We start from the raw sequence: 27226 nt of genomic DNA, 5'->3' as shown, positions 1-27226 counted from the left end.
GAAATATCAAAAACCTCAGGTATGCAGATGACACCACACTTATGGCAGAGAGCAAGGAAGAACTAAAGAGCATCTTGATGAAAATGAAAGAGGAGAGTACAAATGTTGGCTTAAAACTCAACCTTCAGAAAACTAAGATCATGGCATTCTTGTCCCATTACTTCATGGGAAATAGATGGGGAAACAGCAAAAACAGTGTCAGACTTTATTTTTGGGGGGTCCCAAATCACTGCAGATGGTGATTGCAGCCATGAAATTAAAAGACGCTTGCTCCTTGGAAGAAAAGCTATGACCAACCTAGACAGCATATTAAAAAGCACAGACATTACTTTACCTACAAAGGTCCATCTAGTCAAAGGTATAGTTTTGCAGTATATATGGGTGTGAGAGTTGGGCTATAAAGAAAGCTGAGCATTGAGGAATTGATGCTTCTGAACTGTGGTGTGGGAGAAGACTCTTGAGAGTCCCTTGGACTGCAAGGAGATCCAATCAGTCCATCCTAAAGGAAATCAGTCCTGAATTATCATTGGAAGGACTGATGCTGAAGCTGAAACTCCAGTGCTTTGGCCACCTGATGAGATGAACTGACTCATTGGAAAAGACTCTGATGCTGAGAAAGATTGAAGGTGGGAGGGGAAGGGGACAACAGAGGATGAGATGGTTGGATGGCATCATTGACTCAACGAACATGAGTTTGAGTAAACTCCAGGAGTTGGTGATGGACAGGGAGGCTTGGTGTGCTGCAGTCCATGGGGTCTCAAAGAGTCAGACATGACTGATTGACTGAACTGAACCATGCGTTCAATCCCCAAAACATTTTCATCTTGCATAATTGAAGCTTTGTACCCTTGGACCAACATCTGCCCCATCTCCCCTACCCACTAGCCAACACAGGATTGTAAGTTATTAATGTGTTGTCTCCATAGTGAAAACTTCATCTCTCTCTGATTCCCTTGTGTGTGTTTGCTTGTTAGTTGCTTAGTCATGTCTGACTCTTTGCAACCCCATAGACTGTAGCCCACAAGGCCCCTCTGTCCATGGGATTCTCCAGGCAAGAACGCTGCAGTGGGTTGCCATTTCCTTCTCCAAAAGAAACTATAGAAAGAAAGAAAGTGAAGTCGCTCAGTAGTGTCCAACTCTTTGTGACCCCATGGACTGTAGCCTACCAGGCTCCCCCATCCAAGGAATTTTCTAGGCTAGAGTACTAGAGTGGGTTGCTATTTCCTTCTCCATTCATTGCCTTGTATATACCCACATATACCCACTTTAGTGCCCTGTTTCAATGGGAGGGAGGTGAGAAATTGATGGATTCAGTTTAAGAAATGATCCAGCTAATATAGTCTATAAAAAGAGGGCTGGCTTTCAGAAACACATTTTTGAACCTCTGACTCATGGGACCTGAAACCAAAGCCTTTCATCCTTAGTTAAGCCTCAACTGTTCTTGAAATGGAAAACGTTTTTTGGCAACCCAGCTTCCTTCCTAAGATCCCTACTTTAAATAGTATTTTGAATATGCAGATGTTTCCATTTTGTTAGTGGTAAATATTTTTGAATTTCTTATTTTTTTATGATGTAAGGAAAATATTTCATGGTGGTTTTTTTTTTTTGGGGCGAGTGGGGGTTATGTTTTTTAAATTTTACTAAACACATTGGAAGGTTGTTTTAAATTTTGTTTAAATGTTCTTTGAACCAAAATATTTACAGATCAAGGAGTCCTAGCCAGCAGATTGTTCCATTTGTTATGTTTGAATGTGGAAACATTAGGAATGACAGTTTAAGATGATGCCATGGAACATTTTCATAAACAACCTAATAGCATTGTCTAAGGCTGTCTTTGTTTATTAAAGGTGTCAAAGTCTCCTCTGCTATATTTAGGTAAAATCTAAGTTTCTTTACTCAAGCATGGAAAATATTGTTTGTTTTCTGTTTGGGAGAAAAGCAGTATGACCAAATAAAAGAATTAAACTTCACTGGAAACAATTAAGAGTCTCAGTTTCAAGATGGAAAAAAATGTAGTTTGATTTTCATTTTTTTTTGTTTGTTTAGGTGGGTTAAAAAAATGAAGGTCTGGAAAAGTGGGCAAATTCCTCAATTCTCTGTGGTACTTCAGCAGAGGCAGGGAATAGTACCAGTGCCTATCATTCTATCATTTTAAAACTCATCAGTTTGTAAAAATAATAATTAAGCTCTATAATGCATACTGAAAATCACAAAACACACAAGTCTGATTTTAAAAACCTGGAAGAAACCTCAAGACTCTCCTACCCCTCAAAATAGTCTCACTCCTTTCGGTTCTGTAGAAAAACTCAGTAAAAATCTGAATTCAAGAAGGTTAAAAATCCAAAAGACAGTATTTGAAGAGTTTAATGGAATCAGAACTATGGAGACAATTGAGCAACAATGTAATAGAAATAATTAGTACATTAGACATAGAAACAAAGGTCAGTTATTATCATAGGGAAACGAGATAATAGTATATTCAAAGTAAAAATGAAATGATAAACAATAGAGAATAGATGTGAATAATGATAAAAGCATCCAATATATGGGCTATGTTTACGTAATATGCCAAGTACAAAAATGATATTATTTGGAAAGTTAGAAAAAAGTTTCATTGAAATGCCTAACTGGTTCTATAAAATATAAAGTGTATATTTTCAGAAAAAAATGTGGAACAGCAATTGAAAATTTAAATATGGTCTGATTCTAATTAAGATTTTGAACTTCCTCATAAAGAATTCTTCAGGTAGGTACCTAGGAGCAAAACACAAAAACAAAACTTATAGAAAGGAGGACGCTCTTCCAGACCTCTTACACCTTCTTACTTACCATTCAAATACATACAATGAATCATTGTCTGTAAATTTTGGAGGGAATGAAAGTGGAATCCAAGAATATTACCACCAGCCAAGTTGTCATTTAATTAGACAACAGGAAAAAAATTTCATGTAACTTCTGTGTCTATTTTCTATTAGAGCTATAGAAGTTGAAATCTAACCCCCAAAAATGGTGAATAGAGATTGAGTAAATGACATATGGACTTTAAAAAGCATCAGGACAATGCTTTGTGTTTGAATATAGTTATGCAGAGACTACAAATCTTTGAGGAAAAGTGTGGACTGAACTTTTATTCCTAGATAAGCTATTCTCCCAGAATAGAAGAAAACACTCAATGAATGTAAAAATGTCGAGGCTTGTATTAAAAAAGAAATGAAGAACTACTTGCAATTGAAGTTCATCAAATAGAGAAGTGAATTAATATGAATTTATAAATGGAGAGATTTTGTTTAAAGCTGTTGTCTTGAGCGTAGATATATTATGTCAACTTGTGTGAATTATGGCTATAGAATAGGCTATGAATCTAATAACCCTTGTCAGGATAAAAGTATGATTGACCAGAACTAGGCTGTGGGCAGAATTACAATCTGCTGTTTCTTTCTCTGTCCTAGAAGGAAATCAGTTAACACTGACTTACACATGCAGTGTGTTGCCATTGAAAGTCCAGTGTCCTCTCCCGGTTCATGACATCTTAACCTTTAGGAAAAGCTCCCTGGAGGTGAAGAATAATTTGAAGTTTAGCAGCAATTTCAGGTTTATTATGTTTAAGGTTTTGGGGGTGTTTTTTGCTAACACTAAAGAATTTTTAAACTACGTGCATATAATTTCTGTCCTCAGAGACCCCATTCCCTGTTCTCAAGGATTTTATCAGTTTTAATACTTGAAAAGCTAAACTGGAATATCCCTCATGTTCTTGTCCTAGACCTTATTTTATGTATCTCCAAAAGGAAAATCTTTTTAAGTAAGTCATTTTTTTTTGAGTTTGGAATTCACTCATATTTGCTGAAGTTTTTTTTTTCTGTTCCTTTGTCCTTTTGTCCTAGCAGCTTACTGCATATATTATTAATAGATGACTGCTGAACTGATACTTATCCAATGCTCAGGGTAATTATTTCTAGGTAGTGTTATTTTTGGATGTATTTTTTTTAAACCTTTTTAAAAAACTTCCATGTAGTTGATTTTAAGAACATATCCTTTTTTTCTTTTTTCTGGAATAAGACCACTAAATTTTAAAAACCCATTTGTTGAGTATGTGCTAGTGTTTACAAACATGTTTCTGTCCTCAGAGACCCCATTCCTTGTTCTCAAGGATTTTATCATTTTTAATACTTGAAAAGCTAAGTTGGAATATCCCTCATGTTCTTGTCCTAGATCTTATCTTATGTATCTCCAAAAAGAAAAAAATTTTTTTAAGTAAGTCATTTTTTTTGAGTTCGGGGTTCACTCATATTTGCTGAAGTTAAGATACATGGTTGCCTTATTTCATTAACTGTCAAGTCAGAAACTATGCAGGATCTGAGGATTATACTCATTTTGAATGCAAACACACATGTCGATGTTGTAAATATTGGCAAAAGACATGAAACTCCAGAGTCAGTGAAAAGAGTTTGTTAGGACTATAGCAGTAAGGAGAATAACAGAGCAGCACAGATTTTCTGAATTGCAATTCCTCCAGGGAAATGTCAGTAGAGATGGATGTTAGGCAGTGGAGCACGTTAAAAAAGAATCTTCTTATTGAGAAGCACTGCTGTTATACTGGGACTGCTGGCAAACCAGCCCATCCTCCTCTTACAAGAGAGACGTTGTCTTTATTACTCTAGAATACCAAGCAGATCTTCTCTATAGAGAGAGATGTCTCTACTTTGTAGAACACAAGCAAATTTGCTCCAAGAAGGTTTTGCCTGTTTTTGAAAGTCTGCCTGCTATATGAACATCCTTGAAAAGTCAGTTTGGTGTAGACTAGCTATTCATGCCCTTAAAAATGTTTGGATACAGCAGAGACCCATGAAAAATAATGTCCCTGTAATATCTAGAAGATGAAACTTTTTGAACAAACTTAGTGTTACACAGTGCAAGCTGTTTTCTTCTCTATTTTACCATGGTAGTATTTTGTTTCTGTCTTTTTTTAAAAGTAATGTTCTCTCTGAAATATCTACTCAAGAACTTTAAACAAAAATAAAAATTTTGAAATTTATGAGCCACCTAATTTCTATCGCATCGCCAAGACCTCAAACCTTTACTTCTCTTTCTCATTTTCTGTTTTCTGATTGGCCTGTAGTTCTTTATCTCTTTCTTCTCTTGTTCTTTTCCTTGGTCATTTGATGCCTCTGTTTAGTGTTAGTTTGGATTCCTTTCTCTTTATTTTTTGTGTATCTGTTAGAGGTTTTTGGCTTGTGGTTACTGTGGTGGTTTGGGTGGTTGAGTTGCTAAGTCATGTCTGACTCTTGTATCTCCAGGCACTGTAGCCCACCAGGCTCCCCTGTCCATGGGATCTCCTAGGCAAGAGTGCTGGAATGGGTTGCCATTTCTTTTTCCAGGGGATCTTCCCAACCCAGGGATTGAACCTGGGTCTTGGCATTGCAGGTCGATTCTTTACTGACTGAGCCACCAGGGAAGCCCATGAGGGTCATGGTGGCTACCATGAGATTCATATATGACCAACTATGTATGTAGTAGTCTATTTGAAGTTGATGGTGGCTTAAATCCAAATTCATTCTAAAAGCACAGCATTTTATTCTTATCCATGTTTTATGTTTTTGATGTCATATTTTATATCTTTTTGCTTTGGGTATCACTTAAATATTTTAGATACAGATGATTTTTACTACTTTTGTTTTTTAATCTTCATACTAGCTATATAGGCGGTTGATCTACTGCCTTTACTATATGTTTGCCTCGCAGTGAGTTTTTCCTTCATACATTTCTGGTTTCTAGCTATGGCATTTTACATTGAAAGAATTCCCTTTAACATTTCTTGTAAGGCCAGTTTTGTGGTGACAGACTGTTTTAGCTTTTGCTTGTGGAAAACTCAAGTATCTCTCTTTCAATTTTGAATCATAATCTTGCCGGCTAGAGTATTCTTGGTTGTAAGTTTTCTCCTTTCTGTACTTTGAATATATCATACTAGTTGCTTCTGGGGCTGTAAATTTCAGCTGAAAAATTCATATGTCAGAAGCTTTCTTTATCTCCTTTATACTTTAATAAAACTTTATTACACACACACACACACAAAAATAGTCAATAGTCTTATGGAGCTTTTCTTATATATAACTAATTGATTTTCTCTTGCTGATTTTAAGATTCTCTCATCTTTGAATTTTGACATTTTAATTATAACGTGTCTTGGTATACATCTCTTTGGATTCATTTTGTTTGGTACTTTCTATATTTCCTGGACATGGATGTCTATTTCTTCCCCAAATTTAGGAAGTTTTCAGATGTTGTTTTTTCAAGCCAGATATGATGGCAGCTCTTCTTGCTGGTGCAGGACCCTCTGCCCCAGGCTGGGAAATCCAGTGTGGGACTCAGACTCCAAGCTCCTTAGGGGGGACCTTCACGTTTGCAGTATTCCTCCTGCATATGGAGTGAGGCACCAGGAGTGGGGGTCCTGACTAGGTTGGCCCTCTGCCTATTCCCGCCTGTCTTGATGCAGTCTTTCCTTTATACCCTTGGTTGTAGAAAGTCTGTTCTGCTAATGTTCAAGTCATTCTCAGAGATAATTACTCTACATATAGCTGTAGTTTTGGTGTTTCATGGGAGGGGTGAGCTCAGGGTCTTTCTATTCTGACCCTCAGAATAAGCCCTCTTATGATATAATCTCTTGTTGCTTTCCCTATTTCTAGTCATTCCATATTTAGTGAAATCTCTTGTTTGTAACTGTAGTATTTAACATGCTTCCAGAATCTTTTAACAAATCTCATCTAACCAAGTTTAAATTTTATTCAGTTATTTTTTGCAGTATATTTTTAGACAAAAAAGCCAGACTATTTACCTAGTCCTGAATATATCTTGAGCTTTTTCTACCTCTTTTTATCTAAAACAATTTCCTATATCCTTATTTGCTACAATAATATTAACTATTTATGGACTATTTCAAATGCTTTTTTTTTTTTTTTTTAGCCTCAGAAACTTAAGTCGGAGTTATTTTGTTTTTATATATGGTCCTTGGCTTTATGTACCTATAGAAGTTTTGTGTTCATAAAGTTATCTATCTTCATGTTTGGTTTTCTGTATACTTTGTAAACTCTTTTTTTCCTGTATGTTCTTTGTCCTAGCATATAAAAGTCACATCTGGCCAAGATCTTCAGCAAATCATCGTAGAGCAATGCTACAACTTTGTTTGTATGAATGTAAGTAGTAAATACAAATGATTGAAAGTGCTTGAGAATTTGTGTGAATGTAATGTGGAAGAGTACTTAGTTTTCTTGATTCTTAAATATTCGATTTAAGATTTTCATAAATGAGTTATATTACTCAATATTTATTTCAAAATGTTATTTTCATCTGTTGAAATAAGGAAATAACATTTTCTTATAACCTAGTTCCCACAGTGAGAAGAGAGTGATATTTCTTTAGACAGTATTCTCAAGTTTCTGATAAAACAATAGATAAAAAGACAGGTTTGAATTAATGAATTCTTTAAATTTTAATAGCTATAATCTTATGGGTATCAACATTGTTTGAAAATTTAAAATTAAGCTTGATAGATATTTTAAATGTTTAAATATTTAAAGCTCTCCATTTTTCTCCTTGAATTAACTCTTAGGTCACCTAACCTCTTTTTACTTTCTTTTATTTTTCTGGTCATTCAGGTTATGACCTCTGATTTTGAAGAAACCCAGAGGTTACTGAATATGCTGGAAGAGAGTAATCTTTCCATTTTATATCCTGTTGTGGTTATTTCAGTAAGTTAATTAACTCACTTTTCAATTTTTGCTTTTTTCTTTGAAATTGAGCTTTTCTTTTCAACAAAATTTCATCCAACTGAAGAAATCAAACTAAACCTAAATGAAGAAATTCTTCTTGGTGGATTCTTGAATGTGCTTTCTTACTCTGACTTCTCTAACTGCAGGTGCTTAATATTTCAATTATTTGGTTGAACTGACAGGTTTGAAAAACAATTTAATTCAACCTAGCAAAAATTTCATGTCTTTTCCTTCATTTGAATTACAGAGTTTACTGCTGAGTTGACCAGTTGTTTGGATAATGTGAAAGAACTTTATTTGAAAGAACTTTATTTTAGTGTATCATCAGAGTGCCATTAGAGAAGAAATCCCAAAGATAAAAAAAACAGTGGGGAAAAATCATATCCAATAAAACACTCTTACTTTTTTTCATCTTCTCTGTCCCATGGACAGCAAAAATAGAATGAACAACCAATGAGAGAGAAGTCCTAGAAAGATGGCCCAGGAAAGTTTGAGAGATTTTTTCTGTGAAAGACTAAAGCTCTATATTTAGTATAGAATTTACTTTTATTGGCTTTTATTTTTTTTTATTTATTTTTTTAATTTTAAAATCTTTAATTCTTACATGCGTTCCCAAACATGAACCCCCCTCCCACCTCCCTCCTCATAACATCTCTCTGGGTCATCCCCATGCACCAGCCCCAAGCATGCTGTATCCTGCGTCAGACATAGACTGGCGATTCGATTCTTACATGATAGTATACATGTTAGAATGCCATTCTCCCAAATCATCCCACCCTCTCCCTCTCCCTCTGAGTCCAGCTCAATTCCTGAAAAATAAACGACCCAATCAAAAAATGGGCCAAGGACCTAAATAGACATTTCTCCAAAGAAGACATATGGATGGCTAACAAACACATGAAAAGATGCTCAACATCACTCATTATTAGAGAAATGCAAATCAAAACCACAATGAGGTACCACTTCACACCAGTCAGAATGGCTGCGATCCAAAAATCTGCAAGCAATAAATGCTGGAGAGGGTGTGGAGAAAAGGGAACCCTCCTACACCGTTGGTGGGAATGCAAACTAGTACAGCCACTATGGAGAACAGTGTGGAGATTCCTTAAAAAATTGCAAATAGAACTACCTTATGACCCAGCAATCCCACTTCTGGGCATACACACCGAGGAAACCAGAGTTGAAAGAGACACATGTACCCCAATGTTCATCGCAGCACTGTTTATAATAGCCAGGACATGGAAACAACCTAGATGTCCATCAGCAGATGAATGGATAAGCAAGCTGTGGTACATATACACAATGGAGTATTACTCAGCCGTTAAAAAGAATACATTTGAATCAATTCTGATGAGATGGATGAAACTGGAGCTTATTATACAGAGTGAAGTAAGCCAGAAAGAAAAACACCAATACAGTATACTAACACATATATATGGAATTTAGCAAGATGGCAATGACGACCCTGTATGCAAGACAGCAAAAAGACACAGATGTGTATAACGGACTTTATTGGCTTTTAAAACTGTGTCGCAGAGAAGAATTTCAGAGAGCAAAACCAAGAAGTAATAAAATCAGAGCCCAGGCCTGAGAAACCAGCTCATAAGAATCTGCAGTCAGCAGCATTGCTGTGGGAAGGGATTCCAAACGTGAAATTCTTGAAACAATTGCTTAGCAGTTGGTGAATTCTAATGCACAGGCCTGTCCCATAATGTGGAAATTTACCTTTCGTTAGGTGAGATTATTAATACAGAATAAAGAAAATTTCTACTAAAAATAAGTAGCTGTCAACAAAGCCGTGCGTGTAGAAATGAATTAGCAGTTGGGGGAAGTTTGATTATTTCACAGGCCTGTTGTATTTGACTTCATGCCCTAAAGATGAGTTCCAGGATTGCTACTGATTGTGGCAATCCAAATTCCTCATTTGACTGATTTTAACAGAAATATGGATGTTTTCATTGAGATTTTTAGGAACGTCATGAAGCGTTCCCAGTGTTGGAGCTCTCTAAGGCTCTATAGGATGGAGACAAAGTCAAAGTTCTGTTTGGCTCCCTGTTCGTCTCTCCATGTTCACTTGCTTAGAAATTTCATTCATATCAACTCTTTGGCCAACTCTTTTGTGATCCCATGGATTGTAGCCCACCCTGCTCCTTTGTCCATGGAATTTTCTAGACAAGACTACTGGAGTGGATTGGCATTTCCTCATCTTCCTGACCCAAGGATCAAACCTGCATCTTCTGTGTCTCCTGCATTGGAAGGTGGATTCTTTACTTCTGAGCCACCTGGGAAGCCTCATTTATATCATGTTCCCAGGTATTCTTCTAAAGAGGCAGAATGGTACTGTAAAGAGAGGAAAGCCTTGAATTCAGAAAACCTCGTTTCTTTGGTCAAGTGACTTCACTTTTCTGAGACTTGCTTTCCTCCTTTAAGAAATGAGGCTACTATAGCCCTGCTTTATTGTCAGGGTTAAAATGATTAAATATAGTTCATGTTACAGTCCTAGGCCTTTGGCAGGCATGCAGTGTTAGTTTCATTTAATAGCCTAGCTCCTGCTCTTTCCAGTTTGGATGAGATGAATCAAAGCTCACTGCTGCTGCTCTAATCTGATTCCTGAGCTTCAGTTCTACATTGTTCAGCATTTTATTAGGTACTTCCATTTGAGTACTTGACTGTCCTCTCACAGCTAGCGTTATCAGATCTATCACAAAACAAATTCCCCATCAATTGACTTCTCTTAGTGGCAGTACAGTTGTGGCAGGTACCCAGGTGGGAATCTGTATCATCACTGAATTTTCCTCTACTCCTTTCCTCTGCCTCTCTTCATTAAATACACACACATTCTCTCTCTCTCTCAAAGTTTTTAAATTGTTAATTCTTATAGTTTATTGCTTCTCTTCTTTTCATACCTATTTGTAAGGCCTCTTCAGACAACCATTTTGCCTTTTTGCATTTCTTTTTCTTGGGGATGGTCTTGATCCCTGCCTCCTGTACAATGTCACGATGGGCATCTGGTCCCATCATTTCATTGCAAGTAGATGGGGAAGCAATGAAAAGAGTGTCAGACTTTATTTTTTTGGGCTCCAAAATCACTGCAGATGGTGATTGCAGCCATGAAATTAAAAGACGCTTACTCCTTGAAAGGAAAGTTATGACCAACCTAGATAGCATATTCAAAAGCAGAGACATTACTTTGCCAGAAAAGGTCTGTCTAGTCAAAAGTATGGTTTTTCTGGGAGTCATATATGGATGTGAGAGTTGGACTATAAAGAAAGCTGAGCGCTGAAGAATTGATGCTTTTGAACTGTGGTGTCGGAGAAGACTCTTGAGAGTCCCTGCAAGGAGTTGCAACCAGTCCATCCTAAAGGAAATCAGTCCTGAATATTCATTGGAAGGACTGATGCTGAAGCTGAAACTCCCATACTTTGGCCACTTGATGCGAAGAACTGACATTTGAAAAGACTCTGATGCTGGGAAAGATTGAAGGCAGAAGGGGACGACAGAGGATGAGATGGCTGGATGGCATCACTGACTCAATAAACATGCTGCTGCTGCTGCTAAGTCGCTTCGGTCGTGTCAGACTCTGTGCAACCCCATAGACGACAGCCCACCAGGCTCCCCCATCCCTGGGATTCTCCAGGCAAGAACACTGGAATGGGTTGCCATTTCCTTCTCCAATGCATGACAGTGAAAAGTGAAAGTGAGTTTGAGTAAATTCCAGGAGTTGGTGATGGACAGGGAGGCCTGGCATGCTGCAGTCCATGGGGTCTCAAAGAGTTGGACATGACTGAGCTACTCTACTGAACTGAACTGGTAGTTTATTGCAATTATTGTATCTCAATCTAAGTCCTTTGTATTACTTCCATAAGTATTCGAATTCAGTTTTCTGTTGACCTCTGTAAAGTTCTGTTTCATCCTAGTAAATGCCAGATATTTTTGGCTACCTAGCATTCTTTATCAAGCTAAGGGAAGAGATGAACAGTCTTCTACTTAGGAAGGAAACGTCTATGAAAACTAGCTTTAGAATAGTATTTTTATAAGTCAGTATACCATAAAAATTATACAATGTTCACTTTAAACAGGACAGTTGTCACTCCATAATATTTGCTTACCTGCTATTTTCCCATTGCATAGGTAGAGTCAGCATGGTGATACTAGGGTTATTACTAACCTTCAAAGGAAAATGGCATAACACATCTAGAATCTGAATCCTTGGGGTGGAGCAAACCTCTGGAAAGGTAAAGAATGCTGCCTTCTTTGAAAGCCAAGTAAATTGTCACCAGATTCTTGAATATCCTGTGAATGATTGTTAAAGGCTTCATCTGTTTTCCTTCTGATGCTCCTTTGCCTCTAAATTGTCAAAAGGCCACTTCAGTTTTCCTGTGATTTAAAATTTGGCAGAGCCATTCAAATATTCCCCAAATAAATATCAATAGCTCTGAAGAAGATATTATAGTTGTAAAATAGAAGAGTCTAGATATCTGGGGACACAATTTTCACATTAATGAGAAAAATATATACACACAGGTAGATACAGTGTATGGGTATGTAAGTGTAAATATATATGCAGACTTATATACATATATATGTAATTGAAAAGATATTATGTGAACCTTTTTTTTTTTCAATTACATGTATATGTATTGCTGTTGTTCAGTCTCTCAGTCATGTCCAACTCTTTGCGACCCCATGGACTGCAGTATGCCAGGCTTCCCTGTCCTTTACCATGTCCCAGAATTTGCTCAAACTCATGTCCATTTAATCATGATGCATGATGCCATCTAACCATTTCAGCCTCTGTCATCCCCTTCTCCTCCTGCCTTCAGTCTTTCCTACCATCAGGGTCTTTTCCAATACGTCGGCTGTTTGCATCAGGTGGCCAAAGTATTGGAGCTTCAACTTCAGCATCTGTCTTTCCAATGAATATTCAGGACTGATTTCCTTTATGATTGACTGGTTTGATGTCCTTGCAGTCCAGGGAACTCTCAAGACTCTTCTCCAACACCAGAGTTCAAAAGCATCAATATATGTATGCTGCTGCTGCTGCTGCTGCTGCTGCTGCTGCTGCTAAGTCACTTCAGTCCTGTCCAAATCTTTATGACCCCATGGACTGCAGCCTACTTGGCTCCTCCATCCATGGGATTTTCCAGGCAAGAGTACTGCAGTGGGTTGCCATTGCCTTCTCTGCAATATATGTATATATGTCTGCAAAAGATATTATATGAACCACCTTTTGGCTTCTGTGGTAGCTCAATGGGTACAGAATCCTCCTGCAATACAGGAGACACAGGAGATGTGGGTTTGATCCCTGGGTAAGGAAGATCCCTTGGAGGAGGAAATGACACCCCCACTCCAGTATTTTTTCCTGGGAAATCCCATGCACAGAGTAGCCTGGCAGCCTACAGTCCATGGGTCACAAGAGTCGGACATGACTTTGCAATTAATCCCCCATTATGTGAACCAGGCAGCTCTAAGGCTATGGTGTGTCTACTTTGCTTCTATTGGAATTACTTCTCTAGAAGATTAAACCAAGAAAAAAACTACCTTACCATGGTTTTTTTTTTTTTTCTATAAGGCTTTTGTTAAGCACTCTTAAGTTCTAAGAAAAATCAATTCCTTTGCTTCCCTCAATAGATAGATATTATTCATTAGAAAATAAATGCAAAGTGGCAATTAGAGTCATAGAAAAGTATCTCCAATTTTATTCTGGGGCAATGTGATTCAGTGGTTATTGAATCCATGCATAGAAAATGGCAACCCACTCTTGCCTGGAAAATTCCATGGACAGAGGAGCCTGATGGGCTATAGTCCCTGAGGTTGCAAAGAGTCAGATATGACTCAGCGACTGAGCACAGAGCACATTGTAAATGGTTACAGTCCTATTTTGTCTGGCTGAAATTTAGTACAGGGGTCCTTTTTCCTGTAGAAAGGTTTATCAACTTTGATTTTCAGTCCATCTGAAGAGGGGAAGACTTGGTAGGAATCAGCCAGATGAAGAGTAAAATTGTGGTTGAGTAGGTGTTGGTGAGGGTTTTTTGGTTAAGGTTGTTGTCTGCAGTGCCATCGTGTTTTACCATATAGGGATGAGTATTCAGAAGAAGTGGAACTGAAGGTCAGTTTAGCTGGGACATTTGTTTGGTGAAAACATTAGGTCATGTTCTCAGTGCTAAGAAATTGACGTCAGACCCACAGAACTGATGAAGCCCACATGTCTCTTCTATTATATTCTTATGTAGACACAGACAGTATTTTTGGAATTCCCCATTAGCTGTCATTCAGTAATCATTCAAAAGGTATATGTGGCTTCCCTCATCTGGAGCTTCATCTGGAGCATCTACCTCTTGGAGGGAGCTAAGTAGTAATGCAATGGATAGGTAATGGTGCTGGGTTCTATGTATTTAGGATGATTAGATTTTAGTTTTAGTTCTGCAGGAGTCTTGGTTTTTCAAAGATTAACTTCTCCCTGGCTTTTATGAAAGCAAAATGAGTTAGGGAATACTTAGTGTAGGAAGGGTTTTGTTATTTAAGATAAGCTGGCACAGGTAGAAGCAGCTGCTTTAAGATCTATGTAAAGAAAGGAGCAAAATTTTAGCATGAAGAGTAGGACAAGTAATGGGGGTTTTATTTTGGAAAAACTAAGATATTTATTAAAATAATTTTGTCTTCTGTTTTTAAAATTTAGGTTATGTTTGCAAAAATAAACTTTTTTGAATGACCTTGTAAACATTTATATGGTAATATGTACACAATAAACTGGAAAATTCTGAAAGAGATGGGAATACCAGACCACCTAACCTGCCTCTTGAGAAATCTGTATGCAGGTCAGGAAGCAACAGTTAGAACTGGACATGAAACAACAGACTGGTTCCAAATAGGAAAAGGAGTACGTCAAGGCTGTATATTGTCACCCTGTTTATTTAACTTCTATGCAGAGTACATCATGAGAAACGCTGGACTGGAAGAAACACAAGCTGGAATCAAGATTGCTGGGAGAAATATCAATCACCTCAGATATGCAGATGACACCACCCTTATGGCAGAAAGTGAAGAGGAACTAAAAGTCTCTTGATGAAAGTAAAAGTGGAGAGCGAAAAAGTTGGCTTAAAGCTCAACATTCAGAAAAGAAAGATCATGGCACCTGGTCCCATCACTTCATGGGAAATAGATGGAGAAACAGTGGAAACAGTGTCAGACTTTATTTTTTTGGGCTCCAAAATCACTGCAGATGATGACTGCAGCCATGAAATTAAAAGACACTCCTTGGAACAAAAGTTATGACCAACCTAGATAGCATACTCAAAAGCAGAGGTGTTACTTTGTCGACTAAGGTCTGTCTAGTCAAGGCTACGGTTTTTCCTGTGGTCATGTATGGATGTGAGAGTTGGACTGTGAAGAAGGCTGAGTGCTGAAGAATTGATGCTTTTGAACTGTGGTTTTGGAGAAGACTCTTGAGAGTCCCTTGGACTGCAAGGAGATCAACCCTGGGATTTGTTTGGAAGGAATGATGCTAAAGCTGAAGCTCCAGTACTTTGGCCACCTCATGTGAAGAGTTGACTCATTGGGAAAGACTCTGATGCTGGGGAGGGATTAGGGGCAGGAGAGAAGGGGACAACGGAGGATGAGATGGCTGGATGGCATCACTGACTCGATGGACATGAGTCTGAGTGAACTCCGAGAGTTGGTGATGGACAGGGAGGCCTGGCATGCTGCGATTCATGGGGTCAGAAAGAGTTGGACATGACTGAGCGACTGAACTGAACTGAATGACTTCCTTCAAGGACATCTTTGAATATTTTCAGTTTTTAAAAAAGTATTTATTATTGTTGTGTTCAAAATACTTTTTTGGACCATCTATTTGGTCATCCTTCTTATATTCATTTTATGTATTTTAAGTAGCCTAATTTTGCTAGGTTCTTAATTGTCGATGATGTTAAGTATGATTTAAAGAGTTTAATCAACTTTAATTTGATCAACTTAGAAAACCTTTTGTTTTGATAAGTATAATGAAATTATAGTTATAGTCAATTATTAGAATTTTCGAAATTTCTGTAGTCAACTGGAGACTGACAGATGGCAAAAGAGGTGCCAGCATTAAAGTGGGCAGAGATAGTCAGGTGGATCACTTTGTATGAACTCTCAGTGAGTCTGTGTGCCTTAGGATGGCATTTGTTATCCTATGCCACCTTTCAACTGTGAGCCCCTAGGAACACATATTTGGACAATAAGCACATCTTGTACTCGTCTACACTCTACCTGAAAGGAAAAAAAAGTCTTTTCTAAACTAGAAACTGGTTGGCATGAAGGAATTTAAAAAATTTAGATCCCTTTCTGTGTTTTGTAACAAGAAAAAACTTATGAACAGAAAAAAAAAAAAGCTTTCTTTCATAAAGTTGTGTAGGAATTGTGTTTAAGAATCCTCCTCAGATGTGATTTCTGATGCTGTTTAGTCTATCACGTAAGTTATCAAGGGGCCAAGTTTTTGTTATCCTGAGTTGACTGAAGTTTTTGTTAGCCTCTCTTTCTTGTGGTTACCAGGGAGTATAAGGTACTGGTAGTAGCTTTTTCAGATTGCAGCTGTCAAGAGGGTCATCTGAAAGCTCTTTTTGGAATCATCTGAAATAGTAGCTTTCAACGTGGGACATGTTCATTTCTCTGTTTTCTACTCTTATTGTTTGCTTTTGTTCACTGTGTACATAATGATAAATCTTTAGAAAGGCCCATAAAGTAAATTTGCTAACATTTATTATGTTTATTAAAATTTACTATTTTAATAAAGTAGCAAACTAGTAAAAGGTAAAGTCACAAAATTTCTGATATAAAAATCACTTCAAAAAAAAAAAACCTATGTAGGCTTTTACTTAAACTGTTTAAGACACTAAAGTGCTAAGAGTCTTGAATTGTAGCCTGAATCTGCTTAGAAATTAATGATCAGAGACGTATTTTTTTCCCCAACAATGGAAAAGAGAGTTCAGGAGACAGAACTAAACACAAAGCAGTTTTCCATCCAAGTTTATGTAAAGCCAGTTGTGAAACTGTCAAAAAAATATTTTCCAGGTCCAAAAAGTAAAATAGAGATTCTAATTTATTTGGATCTGGCAAGATTTTCATAAAACATTCTTTAATACCACTATCAGATGAGATTACGTGCATGCTTATTCATTTCAGTCGTGTCTGACTTTGCGAATCCAACGACTGCAGCCTGCCAGGCTCCTATGTCCATGGGATTCTCCTGGCAGAAATACTGGAGTGGGTTACCATGCTCTTCTCCAAAGGATCTTCCCCACCCAGGAATCGAACCCAAGTCTCATGGCTCTCCTGCATTGCAGGCATATTCTTTACTGCTGAGCCACAGGGGATTAGATGAGATTAAGGAGAGTATATTCTTACTGCATAAACATAGCTGATCATGTAATAGGCACCAGAGAAATGTTTAATTTTTAAAAGCAGAAGAAAATTGGCTACAAATCTAAATGGAAATTTGAAATTGAGAAACCAAGAAAACTCTTTAATTTTACTTGATAAAACAGTTTATCACTTTCCACAGAAAAATGATTTTATGGTAATTATCTGGATGATTACTGTAGGACTCTACTTTCCTCTGACAATGCAGGCAGTCATTTTATTGGTGCTTTAGAAGAGATAGGAATCTTTTCATGAATTTACTTAAGCAAAAAACATAAATTCCCATATGGAATTTTAATGCTTTGAAAAACATAAATAAACTTTCAAAAGTGCCTAATTTAGTTCTGGTTCTCAGGAAGTAGCTTATTGACATAACAGATCAGAATACATGATCTTTAAAATACTTCAAAATGTTTAATATTTGAACATGTCAGCAAATAAAAAAAAATAGAAAGCCAACATCAATGGACACTTGATACATTCACATCTGGGGAACTGTCACAGAGATGTAAATTGTTTCCAGAAGGTTCCATGCTCACCAGGGGCAGAGCCAGGAACAGAATCAATCCAATGTGCAGTTTATCATATACACTTGTTACTCTTATGCTCTCATGAATGTGTTAAATAATAAGATGGAAAAAGATTAAAAATACACATATACCCAAATATATGTGTTTAACATTTCTTCCTAATAAAGAACAAAGGACAATTGGAGAAACATATTGATTCCTTATTTTAAATGCTAATAGTTTCTTACTTTAGCTTCACAGGGTACTGAGCCTTTATTGAAGTTAAGTTATAAAAAATCTGTGATCTTGTTAAATTTCTTAACAGAACCTATCATGTGTGTTTTTCACTTTCTCTTCTAGTTCTGTATATTTCATCCTGTTAACTGTACAACTACCAGACTAAGATGTAAGATGTGTTTTTTGTTAAGATTTATTTTTGAGGTAAAATTTCTTACAAGACAAACAGAGAGAGTACTTCCTATTGTAATTCTTACTGCCTCCGTACTGGGTTTACTTTTTACCAAGCACAGTTTACCTTTGAACAATATTGATTTGAACTGTGCAGGTCCACTTGTGCAGATTTGTTTCAGTAGTTAAATGCTATAATACTACACCACCCTAATTGGTTGAATGTGTGGATGCTGAGGAACTGTGGGACAGAGGAGGAATCACATATTTGGAGGGCTGACTCTAAGTTGTGTCGATTTTCAACCACACAAAGGGTTGGCACCCATAACTCCCACATTTTTCAAGAATCAGCTATGTATGTTTCAGGTCTCTAGTTTATTTATATTTATTTTTGAATGGGTGTGTGTGTGTGTGTGTGTGTGTGAGTGTTTAATAGTCAATGAATAACCTAGGGATTCAGCCCAATTCCCCTTTCTACTCCTTTCTTAGTGAAAAATGAAAGTGTTAGTCACTCAACTGTGTCTGGCTCTATGTAACCCCATGGACTGTAGTCCGCCAGGCTCCTCTGTTCATGGAATTCTCCGGGCAAGAATACTGGAGTGAGTAGCCATTCCCTTTTCCAGGGGATCTTCCCAGCCCAGGGATCAAGCCCAGGTCTCCCACATTGCAGGCAGATTCTTTACTCCTTTCTTAACCATGTTGCTCTTGTGGCCTTATGGATACCGTGATTTTTCCCTTAGAAAATTCCAACTTTATCATATGTTAAATGCTTATGATGTCATCACTTTTGATACATTAAAGTTTTCTCTCTCATGTTTATACACAGCTTCTGTGGTAGAAGTACAATCACGTCCACAGAATTCTTCAAATGTTTTCATTTGTTGTCTTTGTATATAGTGAGTTTGGGTGTTTCCTGTCTAAATCAATAATAAAATCTAAATAAATACTAGTTTAAAATACCTTTAGAACCTTTTAGCAATTTCAGTCATGATGGGATTCATGTCCAACACAAAGATGAGAAATGATGAAGTCATTTCTTGTAGGAGGTGTTGAATAGAAAGAATTGACTGTGTTTTTAAGTTTTAGAAGATACTTGCTTCTGGCCAAATGGTTACTGGAAAGTTTGTGTTATGGGGTATGGAAATTACCTAAGATTAATTGTGATGGACGTGTAACTGGTGATGTATAAAGAACTGATTCTCACAGGACATACTTTCTGGTAGTCTTTCTTTTAATGAATAAAGGTTGTTTATTTTCAGATAGAATGATGTTCTAATGGATGTACAAATAGAATGAATTCCAGAGGACTTTTGCTTGGTTTTCTGATTAATATTTTTTTTTATTGATTACCTACAGGGTTTTGGAGTCACTATTTAATTACCTATTTTAAGTAGTTTACTAAGCTTGGTCAGATGAGCAAAGTTGTTTGTGAATTTATTTGGCGCTGCTGTTCTAGTAAATGAGTTTATAGAATTTAACATGAAATGCACAGAAGCAAAGTAAATGAAAGTAGCTGCCTTTATTAAGAGGCTTAATGAATTTTATCTCTTGAAAAGGAAATGAACAATTGGTTTGGTCATTCAGTTTTTCAAAAATATGCCTGGGGATTTCTTTTATTAGATTTGTGTGTGTGTGTGTGTGTGTGCGTACGCACTGGATTCTATTTTAAACAGTGGAAATGGCCTTTAGTTTATGTTATGCTATTTCTTTACAAAGATGGGACCAAATGTATTTCAGTATCATTTATTATTTTAAAATTACATGTTATACTTCAGTAATTAATTACAAATTAACTAATACAGATGTTAATATGAACATAGCCAAACCTGGCTTTGTTTATAATATCTAAAAAAATTTAACTTCATGGAGAAATATAAATTATATTATTATAAGGGAGATGTTGAATAGAAAGAATTGGCATTTAATTTCTAGATTTTGGCATGGTAAAGAAGTGACCCTGGAGTGGTATTCAAGGTACAAGTATTAGATGAGTAAATAACATAACTATTGACCTTGCCAAGTTATTTCATGTCTCTGAACTTTAGGTCAGAATTTTTATTTGTAAAGGAGTGGGATGTGCTTGATTGGATCTAAGTAGTTTCTCTTTCTAAAAATATTGTCTATACTACAGGATTTTATGACATCTTTTTACTTTTGTATGATCCGCAGTGGATGTCTTTTACATAAAGATATGGTAGAGCAATTTTGGATGATTATAGTCATGTTCCCCACTCCAGTTCTCTTGCCTGGAGAATCCCATGGACTGAGGAGTCTGGAAGGCTGCAGTCCATGGGATCGCTGAGGGTCAGACACGACTGAGTGACTTCACTTTCGCATTTCGCTTTCATGCTCCAGTGTTCTTGCCTGGAGAATCCCAGGGACGGGGGGGCCTGGTGGGCTGCCGTCTATAGGGTCGCAGAGTTGGACACGACTGAACAACAGACTGGTTCCAAATAGGAAAAGGAGTACATCAAGGCTGTATATTGTCACCCTGCTTATTTAACTTCCATGCAGAGTACATCATGAGAAACGCTGGACTGGAAGAAGCACAAGCTGGAATCAAGATTGCCAGGAGAAATCTCAATAATCTCAGATATGCAGATAACACCACCCTTATGGAAGAAAGTGAAGTGAAATGAAAGTCGCTCAGTTGTGTCCAGCTCTTTGCAACCCCACAGACTGCATAGTCCATGGGATTCTCCAGGCCAGAATAGTGGACTGGGTAGCCTATTCCTTCTCCAGGGGATCTTCCCGACCCAGGAATCGAACCGGTGTCTCCTGCGTTGCAGGTGGATTCTTACCAGCTGAGCTATCAGGGAAGTCAAAAAGCCTCTTGGTGAAAGTGGAGAGTGAAAAAGTTGGCTTAAAGCTCAACATTCAGAAAACGAAGATCATGGCATCTGGTCCCATCACTTCATGGGAAATAAATGGGGAAACAGTGTCAGACTTTATTTTTTTGGGCTCCAAAATCACTGCAGATGGTGACTGCAGCCATGAAATTAAAAGACGCTTACTCCTTGGAAGAAAAGTTATGACCAACCTAGATAGCATATTCAAAAGCAGAGACGTTTCTTTGCCGACTAAGGTCCATCTAGTCAAGGCTATGGTTTTTCCAGTGGTCATGTATGGATGTGAGAGTTGGACTGTGAAGAAAGCTGAGTGCCAAAGAATTGATGGTTTTGAACTGTGGTGTTGGAGAAGACTCTTGCGAGTCCCTTGGACTGCAAGGAGATCCAACCAGTCCATTCTGAAGGAGATCAGCCCTGGGTGTTCTTTGGAAGGAATGATGCTAAAGCTGAAGCTCCAGTACTTTGGCCACCTCATGCGAAGAGTTGACTCATTGGAAAAGACTCTGATGCTGGGACGGATTGGGGGCAGGAGGAGAGGGGGACGACAGAGGATGAGATGGCTGGATGGCATCACTGACTCGATGGACGTGAGTCTGAGTGAACTCTGGGAGATGGTGATGGACAAGGACGCTTGGCGTGCTGCGATTCATGGGGTCGCAAAGAGTCAGACACAACTGAGTGACTGAACTGAAGTGACTTAGCAGTAGCAGCATAGTCATGTTAAATTGAATCAGGTGGTAGGATATTCCTTTTTTGAATGATTATTGATCACTGTACTTTAATCCTTATCCCAAGACTCATGGAGTTTTAAAAATTGTTTCTCTTGTATTTGTTTCTCTCTTATTTATCTTCCTGTTCTCATTGTCTGGCTTTTAAAAAAAGAATGGGTTAAGTCTAGCTCTTCCGTTTTGGCACCTACCCCTCTTTTTTTTTTTGGTCTCTTTAACAAGAGTTGCAAGATTAGTTTTTCTTCCCATCTCTGAAGAAATCTGTCCCTCCATGTGTAGCCAGCTCCTGCCCAAAAGTGGTTTCATAATCATTAAAACTCACACCAGTGCTGTTTCTTACTAACTCATTTTAAACTTGCATTAAGTGCTGTCTAGGTAGTGCTTTAGAGCTTCCCTGCTGGCTCAGTGGTAAAGAACCCCCCTGCCAGTGCAGGAGCTGCAAGTTTGATTCATGGATTGGGAAGACCCCCTGGAGAAGGAGATGCAGCCCACTCCAGTATTCTTGCCTGGAAAATTCCATGGACAGAGGAGTCTGGTGAATTACAGGCTGTAGTCCATGGGGGGTCAGAAAAGAGTTGGACAGTACTTAGTGACTAATAAAAAAAAAAGTTAGCACTTTACAGGGAACTATCCTACTCTCTTGATTAATTAATTGCTTAATATAAATTCATATAACATTCATTGAATATCTCTGTGTCAGGTATTTTGACATACGTGTAGCTTATTTAATAACATGATATGTTTAAAAACTACATCTTTAGAAGAATAAGGCATTTCCATATATGCTAATTTTCTAGCTTTTATTAAGTAAGGTAATAATTTTGTTTTGGTATATTTGTTTTTGTAAATGAAGATTCCTAACAATAAGAAATTAATTAAATGATGGAAATTAGCCTGGAAAGTGACCCAGTGGCTGGCAGGTCACAGGACCCTGGTCACTATCTGTCTACTGCTCCAAGGTAAGAACTTTAACTTGGTCTGTTGGAGAAAGGGGCAGTTTAGCCCAGAGTAGAATGTCAGATCTTAAGTATAAGTGAGAAAGCTGAAATTTGAAAACTGATATTTGAGTGAGGTCTGAGTTTCTGAGGACTAAGAGGAAGAGCATTTCTATTTGGAAACAGTAGCACACAGAGTGGTTAGACTGGAAAGAGCCAGCATATCAGAAGCAGAGAATGCGTTACACACTAGGGAGAGTTATGATGTGAATTTCACAGGTGCAGGTCAAGTTTGAGGTCTGTAACGGAGCACTGCACAGTGGAAAGTGATGTCATCAGTGCTACATTGTATATGTCATTTTGGATGCAGCACAGAGAATGGGCTGAAGTGGTCCAGAGGGATTTCTTGGTGCATTTGACTTCATTTAGAGGCTATTGCAATAAGTCTAAAAATTAGTGGTGGTGGCTAGGACTAGGGGAGTTGTACAGTGAATGGGCAGAAATGATATAATCAAGATATGTTTAAGAGATAGAAGTACTAAGGTTCAGTGAATAGGGGCTTCTCTGCTGGCTCAGATGGTAAAGAATCTGCCTGCAGTGCAGGAGACCCAGATTTGATCCCTGGGTCAGGAAGATCCCCTGGAGAAGGGAATGGCTCCCCACTCCAGTACCCTTGCCTGGAGAATCCCATGGACAGAGGAGCCTGGTGGGCTACATACAGTCCATGGGGTCACAAAGAGTCGGATATGACTGAGCAACACTTTCACTTTTTTTCTTTAATAAGAAAGGCAGTATAATCTGCAATTTTACGCATGTGAAATTGAGTAAATAAAAGCAAAATAGATGACGTTAGAGAGGATTTTTTTGTTTCTGAAAGCTTAATAGGCAGACGATATATCATGAATTTGTTGGCAGAAATAATTAGAATGATTTCGCTCATGTCCAAAAGCTTTCCAGGCATTTGTGTGTTGGTGTTTTATATTCGTGTGTGTGTGTTTGTACAGAAGTTATTAATCCTAAAACCTACTTGAGAAGGCAAGCCACTTTCCTCCAAGGTCTCCTTAATAGTAGAATTTTGATAGAATTCAGGTTATAGGCTCAATTTTAAATATCTTTCATATTATAATGCTTTTGCCAAGTCTTATATAGTGTTTGTATGATATGTTTTTTTTTTTTTTTACAAAATTTTCTCTGTTCTAATGCTATACATTCTGAGAAAAAGCAAAAACAATAAAACAAATTCTTGTCTGTGGGTTGCTTCATTAGAGACACGAAGATGGTAAGAATATTCCCAAGCCTATGCACTGTTCCCTTGGGATAAAAATCTATAGCTACCTACAAATAGATTACTTTGGCAGTTTTCTAGAAACTCAACTGTTCTTTTATTGAAAGAATGAAAAGATGATGGAATCAGTGCAAAAAGCTTCTTGTTCCAAACATGCTTTGGCTTGAATGCTACTTGCAATAAGTTTATTTGTGAATCTTTTTGAAAAGTATAGTATGATTCAATTTTCCAGGCACCACAGGTTTTATTTTATGGGATTCTGAAGTTGATACTCACTGTAGTCAAATGCTGGGCTATTTTATCCACTGGTACCTGCTAAAGTAGAATGAACTAGTGTTGCCAAGATAGTTCTAGTGTCAGTAATGGAAAATTCTTATTTTGAAATGACAGGATTGTTAAGTCTGCATGTCTCTTCTGAGTACTGTGAGTATTATATCCATTTCTTGATCCTTTCAGAAGTAACTGTGCCTGTCTTTTTGAAAAACTTAATGTGCTTACAGTAATAACTGAGTTCTTAGATTTTGGCTCAGCCAATGAGAATATAACTGATCTTGTGTTTCTTGTTCTTCCCATTTGTAACAAATGCAACACTCACTACATTTATAATTCTCAGAACCCAACTCTCACCCCAAATATGGCCTGTTAATACATATTATTAGTATAATTATGTTAATGTTAGTAATAAGACACATTGAATGTTTGAAATAATGAGTCACCATCCTTTTCTTTTAAAATAAATGATCCCATTTAATCCTCAGAGCAGTCCTAAGAGTTGATTATCACAGATGTTATTATCCTCAGTTCAAGAATAAGTGCTGTGCTGATTTCACTTTATCACATGACGTTTGTCAGGAATGTCAATACTTGCCCGTTCAAGTAGCAAGAAGTGGTTAAAGAAGCAAAGGATCTTAGAAATCGTTTAGTAGAATGCTCTCATTTTACAAGAGATAATTGGGCCATTTTCTTCCCTTTGACCCAAGATCAGTTTTTTATATTAGGTGTGGCAGGTTTTTCTGAAAAGTTTTAGTTGCTCAGTTGTGTCCTACTCTGACCCCATGAACCGCAGCCTGCCAGGCTCTTCTGTCCACGGAATTCTTCAGGCAAGAATGCTGGACCCCTGTGGTCTTGGTTGCAGCCATTCCACTCTGCTGTAGTGCAAAAGCAGCCATAGACATACATGCCATAGATATTTGACAGAGGTGTCAAAGAATGGGTGTGGCTGTGTTTCTGTAAAGCTTCATTCACAGAAAACAGACAGGAGGCTGGAGACCCATGGGCTATAGTTTCTTGAATTTTGGCTTATATTTTCAATCTGAAATGATCTATTTGCTACCGTTACTTAGTACCTTTATGAAAAATATCTTTTTGACCTTCTTTAATAGGGCTTCCTAGGTGGTGCTAGTGGTAAGAATCCACCTGCTAATGCAGGAGACGTAAGAGATGCGGGTGTGATCCCTGGGTCAGGAAGATCCCCTGGAGGAGGGTACGGAAACCCACTCCAGTATTATTGCCTGGCAAATCCTGTGGACAGAGGAGCTTGGTGGGCTATGGTCCATGGGGTCACAGTCAGATACAATTGAAGTGACTTAACATGCATCACTTTCTTTACTAGATGTATACTCTCTGGGTCTGGTCACCAAGTCTCATGATGTAAAATATTACTTATGTGCCAATTCCTACGTTTTTGCATCTAATCTTCACTATCCCTCCATTTTGACATGTGCAAAATGTTAAGTGCATGATGTTTAAAAAGTTTGAATTCATCTTCTTCCCTCCAAGAACTGCCCCTCCCAAAAGTGTCTCTTTTGTTTTCAGTTCTGACCTCATCATAGCTAACATTAGATTTTGCTAATTGCAAATCTACAACATGACTCTCCTTGTCAGGAAGGAAATTTTTTTCCCCTGTATCCTTATAGATTCTTTTGTCTGGTCTAATATTCGACACAAGGCAGATTAACAGAAGGAAAAAAAAATAATTTTTTATGTACAAGGGTCTCAACAGTGATCAATGCAGGTGTTGATATACCCTTTTAGACAAAAAAATAATAGTAATACATTTATGAAGAACTGACTAGACAAAGAAACAGTCTTGAATAGTAATTAGTGAAGACACTAAACAGAGTCTGTGGGCCCTGAATCCCCCATCTCTGGCTGTGAGAATGTCTGTCTACCTCCTGGTGCAGGGAAGGTAGCTTCCACCTGGGGAATTGATTTCCTGCTTTCAGGGGGACATAGAGGAGGCTCAGAGTGTCCTGTACCCATTGTTTCTCAAGTAACTTTAACTCATAACAATCAGTATGTCAAAGTAGTGGTATATTTTGGGGCGTCCTGCCCTGAATCCCATCATTATCTAAACCTTCCAGACGCTCCTCATCCCCTCTTGGACAAAACTCAGTCAGATCATACAGCTTTAGTCTGGTCTGGCTCTTGCTTAATTTTGGCATCCTGATTCTTCTTCCTTCACTGAGCAGCTTGCCCTCAGATAATCTGAGCTGCTATAGTTCTGTTCAGTACCACGTCACCTGATGCATCTCTGTTTACCCTGGTGAGTTTTTCTACCTGAGAGACCATTTTTCTAGTGCTTGCTTGACTCCTGTTATCCATAAAGTATGAGTGACAATATTTCCTCTTGGAATTCTCCCTTTATACTTGTGTGCTCCCTTTTCAAGACAGCTTCTGTAGGCATCCAGAAATGTTTATTGACTTGAACTTGCCTTGACATTTTCACTTAAAAAAGCAGGCAAATGAAAACGGAATCAGTTATTCTTCAAAATTCAAAGTATTATGATAGACTTTCGTAGTGGTTTGCCCCAATGCATAGGGTGCCTTTACTTGTGAACTCCAAAAATAACTTCCTAAAAAAAATCAGAAAATGCTGATCTAAGTGGCCTGCAGACAGTCTTAATAATAATTGTTGCTTAAGCAGTAATAAATTTTACCATGTAAGGTGAAATTTTGACAAGACACTAAAATGTATAAAGATAATGTACTAAACTCAATGAAATCACACACCTTCTTTGTTCAACTTCTTCAGTGATTTTTATTTTCTGTCAATTTTTCTCAGCTTTCTCCAACAGAAAAGTATATCAATAAACAAATGAAGAGTTAAAATCTTCAGATAATACTAGCTAAACAAATCAGTCCCTCATATTATGATTGCTTTTAACTTTTGGTTCTTAGAATTTGTTACTGATGATATAGATGTTATGTAAGTTAATTGTAGTTGTATATAATGCCTCAGATGATTGAAACATAATACAGCAGTGACAGAATTATATCCTTAGAAGAAAATCAGTCTTGTGAAATAATCTGAAAAAAATGTTCATTTTATGATTTTTTAAATGTTTTAA

At 37.5% G+C, this 27226-nt stretch overlaps 1 protein-coding gene across 1 annotated transcript in view; it reads left to right on the top strand.

Annotated features, from left to right (window-relative positions):
- CRPPA (CDP-L-ribitol pyrophosphorylase A) overlaps positions 1-27226 on the top strand; it is a 396240-nt gene that overhangs the window by 205632 nt on the left and 163382 nt on the right. The window contains 2 exon segments of the mRNA XM_027968498.3: positions 7113-7187; positions 7650-7742. Coding sequence (XP_027824299.2) covers positions 7113-7187; positions 7650-7742 — 168 coding nt within the window.

The sequence above is a fragment of the Ovis aries genome, chromosome 4, assembly GCF_016772045.2.
Source record: "Ovis aries strain OAR_USU_Benz2616 breed Rambouillet chromosome 4, ARS-UI_Ramb_v3.0, whole genome shotgun sequence".
NCBI classification, from domain to species: Eukaryota; Metazoa; Chordata; class Mammalia; order Artiodactyla; family Bovidae; genus Ovis; species Ovis aries.
Note: the sequence above shows the minus strand (reverse complement) of the source record. Positions and strands in the feature narration are given on the sequence as shown.